We start from the raw sequence: 13965 nt of genomic DNA, 5'->3' as shown, positions 1-13965 counted from the left end.
GTGTTCTTTGAGAATCCTTTGTAGAGAATAAGAATTTCAGTAACATTTGATAGTTTGAGATTAAAAAACATGTGTTTTGAAAAAGTAGTAAAAAAGGGAATACCTATGAATCTTTTTTGCAGATATAGTCCTCATATATATGTGTGAATCAGTTGAGATGATTTTATTAATTATTTCTTCGAAGAGGTATGTAGAGAAGGTCAATAGCAGTCTTTACCATTTGAGCCACCAGGGACGCTCTTAATAGCAGTCTTAATTAGATTAATATATTTAACTATAGTCACCTCTCAAGTTGGTACAAATTCTAAATGAATCATTCTGCTCAATATTTATTTGAAAGAGATTCTGAATCACAATAACGCAAGCTTACAAAATCACAATGTGTTCCATAAAGACAATGGACCTGGGGTAGAGGAGTGCATTTTCACCGTACGCTGCTTACAGTTTGTCAGGCTGAATTAATGTTTGGAAAGAAACCATTTTCATCATTTCTATGCATGCCCAGTACACTATACTCTCGTGGATAAACTGCATATCTCTGCTCTCATATGTGCGCTCAGTCGCTCAGTTGTGTCTGACTCTTCAACTCCATGGACCACCAGGCCCCTCTGTCCATGGAATTTTCCAGGCAGGAGTACTAGAGTAGGTAGCCATTTCCTCCTCCAGGGGATCTTCCCAACCCAGGGATTGAACCCACCTCTCCTGCATTACAGGTGGGTTCTTTACCACTGAGCCACCTGGGAAGCCCCATACTCTCATGGGTAACAGGCAATATCTTAATTTTCTAGTATTTAATTATTCATTCAGTCAATCACATTTTTTTTTTTTTTTAAAGCACCTGGTATCTGCCAGGCATCTTTCCTACGTTCTGGGAATGTAGTGATGAACAAGATAAAGTTCATGTACCAATTTGCTAGGCCTCATTAAGGAATATAGTGTTTCATAAAAAGAATTTTCCAAGCATCTGAAACTTGGTTTTGGATATCCATCCCTCTGAACGATATTACCATGTTCTCTACTGTGAAATTTAATCTTTTTATGATAACTCAGCATTGTCATTTCGAAAGCGTAACCGGTAAAACCTTTTGGGGAGGTAAATCCTGAGTCTATATCAGGGTTTAAGAATGAATTCCCTATCTGTCTCTGTCTTGGTACTATTTGACCCATAAAAACTGAACTGATTAATCATATAGCAGTCAGTGTCTAAAGTGACTAGGCTGAATGGTGATTTAATAGTCATAGAAAGAACAAGGGCAGTCATACTGCCTCCAGCATGGTCACCCTGTTATTAATCAGTGAACCGTTGTAAATCAGTGCATGCTTGATAAGATTTCAGGGAACACTTGAGTTTGATTGCAAAGAGTAGAAGTTAAGCTTCAAGGAAAGCCCTCATCCTCATCCCCACCGTTGCATTGGAGCCAAATCTGTGATAAGTTGTGTTCTGTAGCACTGAATAAACACTAATTAAATGAATTATTTTCAGTGTCTAGCACTTCTGCCTGTGCTGTGTCAGCAGGGCAAAGAGAGAGGAGTGATGGGAACCCAGGCTCTCACCACAGGGTATGCAACTTCTCTGTAAGAGACTGGAATTCTTTTGGCACTCACTGTGTGCAAGGGGGTTGGTGGTGGTGTTCTGGCTGTTGTTCAGTTGCTAAGTTGTGTCCAACTCTTTGCATCCCCTGGACTGCAGCATGCCTGGCTCCCTTCTCCTTCACTGTCTCCTGGAGTTTGCTCAAACTCATGTCCATTGAGTCGGTGATGCTCTCTATTCATTTCATCCTCTGTCTCCATCCCCTTCTCCTGCCCTCAGTCTTTCCCAGCATCAGAGTCTTCTCCAGTGAGTCAGCTCTTCGCATCAGTTGGCTGAAGTATTGGAGTTTCAGCTTCACATTCAGTCCATCCAGTGAATATTCAGGGTTGATTTCCTTTAGGATTGGGACTCTCAAGAGTCTTCTCCAACACCACAATTTGAAAGCATCAGTTCTCTGATGCTCAACCTTCTTTTTGGTCCAACTCTCACATCTGTACATGACTACTGGAAAAACCGTAGCTTTGACTGTATGTACCTTTGTCGGCAAAGTGATGTCTCTGCTTTTTAATATACTGTTGAAGTTTGTCATAGCTTTCCTTCCAAGGAGCAAATGTCTTTTAAATTTCATGGCTGAAGTCACCTTCTACAGTAATTTTGGAGCCCAAGAAAATAAAGTCTGTCACTGCTTCGACTTTTTCCCCATCTATTTGCCATGAAGTGATGGGACCAGATGCCATGATCTTAGTTTTTTTGAATGTTGAGTTTTAAGCCAGCTATTTCACTCTCCTCTTTCACCTTTATGAAGAGACTCTGTAGTTCCTCTTCACTTTCTGCCATTAAGGTGGTGTCATCTGCATATCTGAGGTTATTGCTATTTCTCCCAGTAATCTAGATTCCAGCCTGTGATTCATCCAGCCTGGCATTTCATGTGATGTCCTCTGCATATAAGTTAAATAAGCAGAGTGACAATATACAGTCTTGTCATACTCCTTTCCCAGTTTTGAACCAGTCTATTGTTCCATGTCCAATTCTAACTGTTGCTTCTTGATCTGCATACAAGTTTCTCAGGAAACAGGTGAGGTGGTGGTTTGGTATTCACATCTCTTTAAGATTTTCCACAGTTTGTTGTGATCCACACAGTCAAAGGCTTTCGTGTAGTCAATGAAGCAGGTGTTTTTCTGGAATTCTCTTGCTTTCTCTATGATCCAATGAATGTTGGCAGTTTGATCTCAGGCAGTTTCCTCTGCCTTTTCTAAACCCAGCTTGTACATCTGGAAGTTCTTGGCTCATGTTCTGCTGAAGCCTAACTTGAAGGATTTTGAGCATTACCTTTCTATCATGTGAAATGAGTGCAAGTGTACCATAGTTTGAAGTTCTTAGGAGTTTGCTTAGGCAAAGTGTTTTATAGAAGAGAGGAAGATCACATTGCAGAATTAGACAGCTGGATGGCACCTGAGAGGACTTCTTGTTCAATCCACTTATTTTGAAGATTGGAAATTTTTGATATTTATTAGATGAAAAGATTTTTCCCAGGTTATTCAACTAAAGGGCTTCCCAGGTGGCTCAAGAATCCGCTTGCCAAGGCAGGAGACGTTGGTTCAATCCCTGGCTTGGGAAGATCCCCTGGAGAAGGAAATGGCAACCCTCTCCAGTTTTATTGCTTGGGAAATTCCATGGACAGAGGAGCCTGGCAGGCTGCTGTCCATGGGGTTGCAGAAGAGTTGGACACGACTTAACAACTAAACAACAACAGCAACTCAACTGAAAAATGAAAGTAGAACTGGAACTAGCATCCATGTCTTCTGTTGCTTTTTCCATTACATCATAACTCTCGTTCCATTAGAAAAAATGAGCAGTTTGTGTTGCACTCTGTATGTAGAGCGATTATTAAAGATGGATCTGATGGGTTGTTGATGAGAGGATTGTGAGGCAGAATAAAGGTGTCGTTCCCCATATTTATGCTGCTCTAGAGGTTTCTCCAGAAATCTCTCCCAACAAAATGGAGATTGATGCAAAAGTATTTTGGGCAGATCTTGGCAGTTAAAAATTTCATTGTTAGAATGTTATTTTAGAATCAAGAAATGACATGGATAGTAAATTTTGCAATCCTAGTTTTCAGTGTGAGGAATGTAACTTTTTATCAATCTTTTGTTGTTTATGATCTTTGTAGGTTGGCAGCCTCGTTGGTTTGTTTTAGATAATGGAATCCTGTCCTACTATGATTCTCAAGATGACGTTTGCAAAGGAAGCAAAGGAAGTATAAAGATGGCAGTTTGTGAAATTAAAGGTAAGTGAATATATTGAACTAGATGAATCTGAAGTTAGGTAAGTGATAGTTTCTTCAGCATACTGCAAAAAGAGGAGAAAACCAGGTAGGTATTTTCTAGTGCCATTTATCTCCATAGCATTCAGAAATGGTACTTAGTGTTGTTAAGCTCGAGTTTTTTATGTTTCTCCCTCTATAAAAATACTTAGACATGAAATTCAAAGTACAAGTGTTAGTCTTCCAATTTGGACTTGAATAACAGTTTCTTGTGGATGCCACTTTGAGCGTCCATGCTAAGTCTACAAGTGTTTTTTTTTTTTTTTTCTCATTCTCATTGAAAGGTATTGTAAAGATTGGGAGCTCAACTCAAAGAAGATGAGGCCAGCGAAGTAGATTTGTGAAGTATGAACTCAGAGTTGTAAACTCTGGTTTTTTGCTAAACTGCAGATAAGCTCTTCTGGGTTATAGAGATGTTTTCCTTTTCTTCTTTTTTTATGATCTTGAGAGTTTCCAGGAGTACTATCAGGAATATTTTAGGAAGTCCCTTTATTGGAATTTGTCTGATGTTTCCCGCATGATTAGACTGGGCTTCTGGGTTTTAGGGAGGAAGATCACAGAGGTAAAGTGCCCTTCTCATCACATTGTACCAGGAGTACTTGCTATCAACATGATAGCCCACTTTTTTCCCCCAAAGTATAATTTCTATTTTAATTTTTTTGGAGAGGATGGTTTTTCTTCAGTGTATAAGGACCTAGCTCCTTACATGGGCTTTGGTGGAGGTCATGGGGCAGCTTCTGCAGGTCTAAACTGGGGTCGGGGTGTTTGGTCCATCTGGGCTTCACGAGAATGAGTCCTGTGCCTCTGACTGGCACAACTCATGCAGGAATGTAGTTTCAACGTAAGTACAGCTGGGGAAGCACATAGGCATAGAACACGTGCTTCTGAAATGTCCCTGATGGCTGTGGCCTCTACTGTGTTTTCAGTGATGAACTTTTGAATGGCCTTAATGGTGTCGTTGGGCACACAATGGGCAGAGCTGGTGCAGTGAATAGGCTGCACGTGGCTATAGCCCTTTTAGGAACGGCTATTGTTCCTTCTCTTTTGGTCATCTTGGTAGTTAGGACCTGAGAGAGCTGACACATTACTCTTGACATTAACCTTGACCACCTGGCTAAAGCAGTGTCTATCAGATTTCTCTACTGTAAAGTTACCCTCCCCATTTTTTTTTTTTCCCCATACTGTGCTTTTTCAAAAGGGGAGAAATAAAGCAGTTTAAGTCCTGCTGTAATTTTCATAAAGGAAGGTTTTGTGGACCATTGATTCATTTGTGTGCATAGTTGGGGTATGTGGGGTACAGGCAGGTAGGAGAGAGCAGAGAAAATGATAATGAAAAGTATTGAATTCTTTAAAGAGAATTGAAGGAAAAGATAAAGCACTAGAGCAAGGAGTGTTAAACCACACAGGGGTTCATGGCTACGTAAGATATAGGAACACTTCACCCTGGTGGGCCTGTTACATGCGTAGTCCCTGAACTATATGAGGTTTATCCCCGAACTAATTTTGTTTATTTTTATAAATCACACAAGAAAAGCACATTCAAAGCATGAATTTTTATTTTTAAAATGATGGTTTTATTTAATCTTATTCCTCAGATTTGATTCCAAATGAGATACTGACTCTTGTCATAAATCAAATTGCATTCAAAGTTCAAAGATTTGACAACCTTGAGGATATTTAAAGACTATTAGTGGCAGAATTCTGAGGCAACTCTAGAACTTTTTCAAGCCATGGCAGCATTTTTATTGTCCTTGTTTGTTTAAAGAGTAAGATACAGAAGTGGGCATAAATCTTCCAATATTCAGCCTTATGAATGCCAAAATACTGAATATAATCGTGTAATTACAGTCCAAATCAAGAATTAGAATATTGTCAGCATTCCAGATGCTGGGATAATAATCATGTTCCCTGAGCCACTAATCTCTCTAAAAGGTTACCATTAATCTGACTTTTATCGCCATAGATAAAGTATTGTCTGCTCTTGAGCATTTTATAAATGGAATAGATCAGTATTTTTTTGTGTGTCCGGCTTCTTTAACTAAATATTATGTTTGTGAAAGCCATCTAAATTGTTCTGTGTAACAGTCACCATTCTTATTGATATGTAATATTTTTATTGTGTGATTAGCTCTCCATTCTAGTATTGATGGGTGTTTGTTTTTTCAGTTTAGGGACTGTAATAAGTAAAGCTGCCATAAGCATTCTCATGTATTTGTTTTGTTGAGCATATATCTGTGTTTCTGTTCAGTATATATCTAGAACTGGAGTGGAGTTGCTGAGGGAGGCATTTCTTATTCAAACATTCAACATTAATGGATATTAAAGAAACTGTCCTTTTTTTGGCTCCTCCACGAGTCATGTGGGATCTTGGTTCAGACCAGGGATTGAACCTGTGTCCTCTGCATTGGGAATGTGGAGTCTTAACCCGTGGACTGCCAGGAGGTCCTAGAAAAGATTATTCTTGACCTTTGTTAAAATAGTAAGGTACAAGGAAGCAGACTTAGAGATGTAGAAAGCAAACTAGTGGTTACCACTGGGGAGCAGGGAGAGAGAAGGAATAAAACAGGGGTAAGGGATTAAGGGGTACAGACTACTGTGTATAAAATAAATAAGCTACAAGGATATATTGTACAGCCAGGGGACGTAGCCAATATTTTATAATAACTATAAGGGAAGTAGAGGAACTGAAAGGCCTCTTGATGGGGGTAAAAGAGGAGTGAAAAAGCTGGCTTAAGACTCAGCATTCAAAAAACGAAGATCATGGCATCCAGACCCATCACTTCATGGCAAATAGATGGGGAAAAAGTGGAAGCAGTAACAGATTTTATTTTCTTGGGCTCCAAAATCACTGTGGCAATGACTGCAGCCATGATATTAAAAGGTGCTTGCTCCTTGGAAGAATACCTATCACAAACCTAAACAATTTATTAAAAAGCAGAGATATCACTTTCCTGACAAAGGTCCGTATAGTCAAAACTGATTTTTCCAGTAGTCATGTATGGATGTGAGAGTTGGACCATAAAGAAGGCTGAACTCCAAATAATTAATGCTTTTGAATTGTGAATTGTGCTGAAGAAGACTCTTGAGAGTCCCTTGGACAGCAAGGAGATCAAATCAGTCAGTCCTAAAGGAAATCAACCTTGAATATTCATTGGAAGAACTGATGCTTGGCTGAAGCTCCAGTACTTTGGCCACTTGATGGGAGGAGCTGACTGATTGGAAAAGATCTTGATGCTGAGAAAGATTGAGAGCAGGAGAAGGGAGTGACAGAGGATGAGATGGTTGGATGGCATCACTGACTCAATGGACATGAGTTTGAGGAAACTTGGGAGATAGTGAAGGACAGGGAAGACTGGTGTGCTGCATTCCATAGGGTCGCAAAGAGTCGGACATGAGTTAGTGACCAACAACAAAATATCCAAGAATGGTCTTTATAAGTAGAATAATAGGATAACAGAACTTTTGTGGCACTTATTTGCCATTGTACACTGAGCATCTGGTCAGTATTTTCAGTAATTGATCATCTAAGTTAGGGCTTCTGCCAAACTTTCTGGGCTCCTCATCATTTGACTCCACCCAGCTTGTTTATTCATGAATATATCATTTTGTAATCCAACACAAGGCTCTATTTAGGCCTGTCTCCTGATATCCTCAGTACATATTGTGTTCAGTTCGTTATCTAGGCCTTTTCTTTTGCTGTTTTTCTCTTAACCAAGTTCTGCTGTCATCAGATCCTTAAACTTTTTCGCTTTCTGCTGCTTCTTACCTTTCGTTGTAATCACACGTGGTGTCTCTGTACCAAAGAGTTCAACATTTCAGTGCTTTATTTTTAGTGTATTAGTTTGTTGCCTGGATAAAATTATTTCCTCTGTTAGAGCAAAGACACCTTTTTTTCCCCTCTTCTATCTTCCTCTCTACAAGCACTGCTCTGAGCAAAGTAAATATTTGTTGATTAATGACAATATAACAGAAATTAATTTTACAGCAAAGATTGAGGATTGGCTCAGTATAATTCTTGGTTAGCTTTCTTTTGTCTGAGATCCAGGGTGGGGGTAATGGAGGAGAGGAGGAGGAGGGTGGAGAGGAAGAGGAGATCTTCAAAATGCTCACGTTTTCCCGGTTATTATGAGATGCTCATTGCTTGAGGACTATTGTTCTGATGGAAGGTTACTTTACTTAACCATTTATTGCACTTTATGCCAAGCAAAGCTCAACATTCAGAAAATTAAGATCATGGCATCTGGTCCCATCACTTCATGGGAAATAGATGGGGAAACAGTGTAAACAGTGCCAGACTTTATTTTTTGGTGCTCCAAAATCACTGCAGGTGGTGATTGCAATCATGAAATTAAAAGACGCTTACTCCTTGGAAGGAAAGTTATGACCAACCTAGATAGCATATTCAAAAGCAGAGCTATTACTTTGCCAACAAAGGTCCGTCTAGTCAAGGCTATGGTTTTTCCAGTGGTCATGTATGGATGTGAGAGTTGGACTGTGAAGAAGGCTGAGCACCAAAGAATTGATGCTTTTGAACTGTGGTGTTGGAGAAGACTCTTGAGAGTCCCTCGGACTGCAAGGAGATCCAACCAGTCCATCCTAAAGGAGACCAGTCCTGGGTGTTCATTGGAAGGATCGATGCTGAGGCTGAAACTCCAGTACTTTGGCCACCTCATGCGAAGAGTTAACTCATTGGAAAAGACTCTGATGCTGGGAGGGATTGGGGGCAAGAGGAGAAGGGGACGACAGAGGATGAGATGGCTGGATGGCATCACTGACTCTATACACATGAGTTTGGGTGAACTCCAGGAGTTGGTGATGGACAGGGAGGCCTGGCGTGCTGTGATTCATGGGGTCGCAAAGAGGGACGCGACTGAACTGAATTGAATTGATCCTAGGTTTGGGTGGGGGGTGGGGAGTGTTCCAAAACACAAACTGCTTTCAGAGAAATTAGTAAAAAGTATGGGAAGTGTGACAGTGGTACAGGTGGCCCCAAGGGAGGGAGTTCTTAGATCTCGCATTCAGTAGTTAATTTGTTGGCTGTTTTCTCTTCATGTGCTACCACCACTTGACTGCCCACCTGGGTATATGTGAGAATGGTGGCTTGGAGGGTGCCCCTGGATAGCCCCTTAGGGAGGTGGTACTGCCTGCATCTTGAATCAAAGTTTGTTGTTTTAGGTCTCAAATTTCTAACAGTAAGTGATGATTTGATTTTCCCCAAATACTTAAGTCCGTGACTGTATCTCGCCTTTGTTTATCATCATAGTCCATTCAGCTGACAACACGAGAATGGAATTAATCATTCCAGGAGAGCAGCATTTCTACATGAAGGCGGTGAATGCAGCTGAGAGACAGAGGTGGCTGGTTGCTCTGGGGAGCTCCAAAGCCTGTTTGACTGATACAAGGACTAAAAAAGAAAAAGGTAACTATACATTTTTCCTTCATGGTGGAAATATTTCTTAAACATAAATGTAAATTGTTATGTTCATTTATAGTAATTCATTCCAGATAAATAATCAGAAATGTTGATCTGTGTACATAAGTGTTCATTATAATGAAAAATTTCTAAATATTGCCAAGGTTTAAATTTAGGGGAAAGGTTCAGTAAATGATATAGTGCTTCTGTAGGCTGATATATTTTGTAGCCTGTAAAATGTTTAGGAGGGATTTTGATGATGTGAGGAAATGCCCAAAGTCATATGATAATTAATTAAAAAGAGCAATATTCAAAATTACATAGCCATTCCTTGGCCAGCTCAGGAAAAATATGTAAGTATTGGTCAAGTTCTTACCTTTTCAAAGGGAATTTGTAGAAGAAGACTCACTTTTCACTTTATACCCTGTGGCTGTACCTTTTGACTTTACCATGTTCACATATTGCCAATTCAAAAGCCAAGCAAGGGAATTCCATTGCAGTCCAGTGGCTAGGGCTTGCTGCTTTCACTGCCGTGGCCCCAAGTTCAAGCCCTGGTCAGGAAACCAAGATCCCCCAAGCCTCGCAGCAAGGCCAAAAAGAAAAATAAAAAGCCAAGCATATACTTTATGGTATTGGTTCAGTTATGTGCAAATATAATGTGAAAATAATAACAGTATTTATATCTTGGTTGTGAGATTGCAGGGTTTTTTCCTATGTATTTTTTATTATATATTTTTCGATTTTCAAAAATTTTCAGAGTATGTATTATTTCTATAATTAAAAACAGAAGTTATTTAAATTAGTGAAAGCAACTAAATATGGATATTGCAAAATGAAGGCTAAGGGTTGAATTTAAACACTTTTCAAATATATGGAAGAACATCATGGATAAAGTATGGTTAAGGGTAGGATAAGAGAGAATGAGTAGTCAAAATAGCCATAAGATAGAAACAACCCAAATGTTTATAGTTGGGTGAATGGGTAAGCACAATATGATATGTACATACAGTGGAATATTATTCAGCCTTGTAAAGGAAGGAAATTCCCATGAATCCTACATTGATGAGTGTTGAATATATGCTAAATGAAATAAGCCAGTCACAAAAGGACAAATATTGTATAATTCCACATCTGTGTCTTTGTTTCATAGAGACAGAAAGAATGGTGATTTCTAGGGATTAAGGGAGGGGGGAAAGGTGAGTTAGTGTTTAACGTGTGTAGAGTTTCAGTTGGGAAAATGAAAACATTTTGCAGATGGATGGTAGTAATGGTTGTATAATAATGTGCATGGTCTTAATGCCATTGAATTGTATATTTAAAAATGGTTAAAATAGTGAATTTTGTTATATATATGTGTGTGTGTTGTATATAATATAACTACAATAAAAAAGAAAAAATGGCCTTAAACTTGGGTAGAAATTAACTTACGTTAGGTTACATGGGCAGCCAGATCTGAGCTGCTGTGGTCCAGTCTGGCTACAGGGGCTTTGTGGCTAGCACCAAAGCAGTGCCACTGGCTCCAGGAATATGCAGAAGCACCAGGATCCGCTGTGTGCACTACTTTTCCTTTCTCTGCTGCCCACACATCTATTTAGAAGGTATTGCTAAGTGAGTGGCCAAGATTATGGCTGATGTTTAGTGTGTCTGGAGATAATAAAGAAAAGTAGGTTCTTAGTTAAAACAGATTCTTAAAACAATATTAGGTGAAAATAAAGCTGTGAAAGGAACAAAAGAAAATAAATAAATGCTTACATAGAGCAGTTTAACAACATAAAAGTTAAAAACTCCTATATACCGAAATACAATAAAGAAAAGTGAAAGACAGCTGAAAGATCTTGAAAAATATCTGTAAGTATTTTGAATGGATGAAAGATTGCTATTATTAATGCATAAGCACTTTTACAGATTTTCAATTTATTTATTATTAAGAGAAAAACAAAAATCAGAACTGGAAAAAGGACTGTAAAGGACAATTGTAAAGGACAAGAAAAGCCAATTTACAAAAAAAGAAATACAATCACTTATTAAATGAAAGACGAATAATGGAATGGAAATATCCTGTATAAGGCATTCATTGTCATCAGCTCCTCTCTGGAAATTAATCTACCTAAACTTCGTGTCAGATATATGACTGCCAGCTTTTTCTAGTTATCCAAAAAGATGATGTTTCCTCTAAAGGGAAAAACTTTACATTCTATTTTCAAGATCTCATACCTCCTAAGCTATAGGTACTTATATCTATTGCCTTACTTTTTAATGATTCCATTTTGTTGCTTAGCCCCTAAAATATGAAAATGGTCTGTTTGAATGTTTGCACGTGTTCCTTTCAGAAATAAGTGAAACCAGTGAGTCTCTGAAAACCAAAATGTCTGAACTTCGCCTCTACTGTGACCTCCTAATGAAGCAAGTTCATACGATCCAAGAGTTTGTTCACCACGATGAGAGTCATTCATCGCTCAGCATAGAGGTACATCCAAGACGGCCCTTTCCTGTCTGGTTGTGCTTTCCTGACACACGGTGGGTGAGCACCTTCACGTAAGGTGACCGAGGAGCACTTTCAAGACAAGTTATTCTCAGCTTCAGACCTCTTGTACTGTAGACTCTCTGGAAACATGTATGATCTTTTAGATTTGGTCTGTAGAACCAGAATAAAGCAGCAGGCAGCACATTTCTCCAAGGAATCAAGGTCTGTCTTTGTAGCCAGTTGATAATTTGATAGGTGGGGTGGGGAAGAAGCATTACAGGCTCTGTTCCCTAGACTGACTGCGTGAGTTCACTGGACAGCTGCTATGTTCTTTCTTTTGTAATAGGGTTCTAGCTTAGCTATTGAGGGTTAATAATTTGGCTTTATAAAAGAACTTGAAAAAAAATCCTCTTATCCTCTTAGAACAGTGATGTAAGAATCAAAATTCAGATTTATGAGACCTGTCTATGAAATAGTCTCATTCTTTCTGATAAAGTAGGACAGTGAGCCTTATTGCTTGCTCTCTGGGTGAAAGGCCAGCATGGTTCCCAGTCCCCTTTTGCCTGACTTGGGAGAAGTGGAACACAAAACCTTTCTGCTTCTACTGTGGCCTTCTACTGGGGAAGGATCATGGCAGTTGTCTCTGGATGTAGGTATGTTAAACTTAAAGGTACTTGCTGCTTCATTGCAGGCTCTCCAGTGGCAGGTGCCCTCGAATCTGCTCCAGTGGCTCAGGGACAGTGTCAGGGACCCAGTCTTGTTCCTTCCTTCCATTCTGCCGTTCTTGGTGTGTTGGTTTTTTCTCCTCATGCTGAGCCTTCTATGCTACTGCAAGGTCTCATAGAAGCAGGAGGCAGTGGGTGGCCATAGTAGAGAGAGAGTCTCTCTACCTTGGCTTTTATCAGAGGATGAAAATTCCAGAACCCCAGCAGACTTCTCATTATCTTTTTGGTCTGAGTCAGTGGAAACTAGGAAAAATGAGTATTTGACAAAGGATCGTGGAATCGACGTGACTGACTTATACCAGTCTATATTCATCCCCCAGGAGCAGGGCACTCTGCTGTCTTACAAAAAACCTTGGGAGTTTGTATTCTACCAAGAGGGAAATGGTATGATAATGTGCGTGGGGGAGACATGAATTCTGCCTGCCTCTTCAGTCATTGTCTCCACTACGGTGATCACCTTCGGAATTCTGATACTTAGAGGCTTACAGTCTAGGTTAGGTTTTTTTAAGATAAATTTTTGTACACGGTTTTTCAATATGATGCTTGGTTTAAGTGTAAGAGTTATTTTTTCATGGAGTCTAATTTCATATATTGTTTGCCTGAGAGAATTTTTATTCGTTCACTGATTTAGTTTTCTAAGGTAATGTATTTTAAATAGATTTGAACATAATCTAATAAGGTGTCTATTGAAGGTAATGATTATTACTTGATTATAAGATGGTATATGAATCCACATAATTGTGTATGAGTCTGTTAAACTCTTGGCATATTATTTTTCAGAACATGAATGAAGCCTCTTCTCTACTTAGTGCCACGTGTAATACATTCATCACGACGCTTGAGGAATGTGTGAAGATAGCAAATGCCAAGTTTAAACCCGAGATGTTTCAGCTGTCCCATCCGGACCCCTTGGTTTCTCCTGTGTCACCTTCCCCTGTTCAAATGGTTAGGACTTGTGGTTTTTCTTCCAATGATACTGCATGTAGCTTTGTTTTTGTGTTTATTTTTAAGGCTGGAAACCGGCAGTGGGAGGGAAAGAGTCAACAGGTTGAACTTCTTTTGACTGTACTCAGATTTTGTATGGGAGCCTCTCAGTTGACAGGCTCCATGTGTGCCAGGGTCCTGACCCCCTCTCCTTGGAAGGGCTGTGCCATTTACCCCAGCATACCAGGAAGATATAGAAGTCTGGGCAGCTGTGACATTAAAGATTGGGAAGCATGCTTCTGTCTGGTAAAAGCACTGCAAGAGGGTGACGACTTACTCATAAGGGGTTAAAATTAAGCAGATCTTTAAAGGAGTTGTAAGAGTTTGAAACACCATGTTACAGGGGACACAGTATTTTGTAGTTGGCATTTGGATTTGAACCTTCCAAAGGGGCAAGGTACTTAATCTCTCTGGACTTTATTTTTCTCATCTCTAAAATACATGTGTTATTTTTACATCAGAGGAGATCTAACCTGTTTAAATGTTAGGTTAAACATTAGGTTCTTACTCCGAACAGCAAGTACT

The 13965-nt window shown here is 39.4% G+C and overlaps 1 protein-coding gene and 1 pseudogene across 3 annotated transcripts in view; one reads left to right on the top strand and one right to left on the bottom strand.

The window, feature by feature from the left end:
- The window catches only part of PLEKHA3 (pleckstrin homology domain containing A3), a 28838-nt gene that overhangs the window by 2673 nt on the left and 12200 nt on the right, over window positions 1–13965 (top strand). For 2 of the 3 annotated variants that reach the window (XM_027556591.1, XM_027556599.1), the window contains exons 2-5: window positions 3702–3818; window positions 9118–9273; window positions 11598–11734; window positions 13237–13401. In XM_027556591.1, coding sequence (XP_027412392.1) covers window positions 3702–3818; window positions 9118–9273; window positions 11598–11734; window positions 13237–13401 — 575 coding nt within the window. Of the gene's footprint in view, window positions 1–1472; window positions 1561–3701; window positions 3819–9117; window positions 9274–11597; window positions 11735–13236; window positions 13402–13965 lie in introns of those variants that run through there. The other variant, XM_027556610.1, reaches the window with a different exon arrangement.
- On the bottom strand, window positions 4557–5268 carry LOC113880537 (annotated as a pseudogene).

The sequence above is a fragment of the Bos indicus x Bos taurus genome, chromosome 2 (assembly GCF_003369695.1).
Source record: "Bos indicus x Bos taurus breed Angus x Brahman F1 hybrid chromosome 2, Bos_hybrid_MaternalHap_v2.0, whole genome shotgun sequence".
In the NCBI taxonomy this organism is placed as follows: Eukaryota; Metazoa; Chordata; class Mammalia; order Artiodactyla; family Bovidae; genus Bos; species Bos indicus x Bos taurus.
This window is presented reverse-complemented; position numbering and strand designations above follow the sequence as displayed.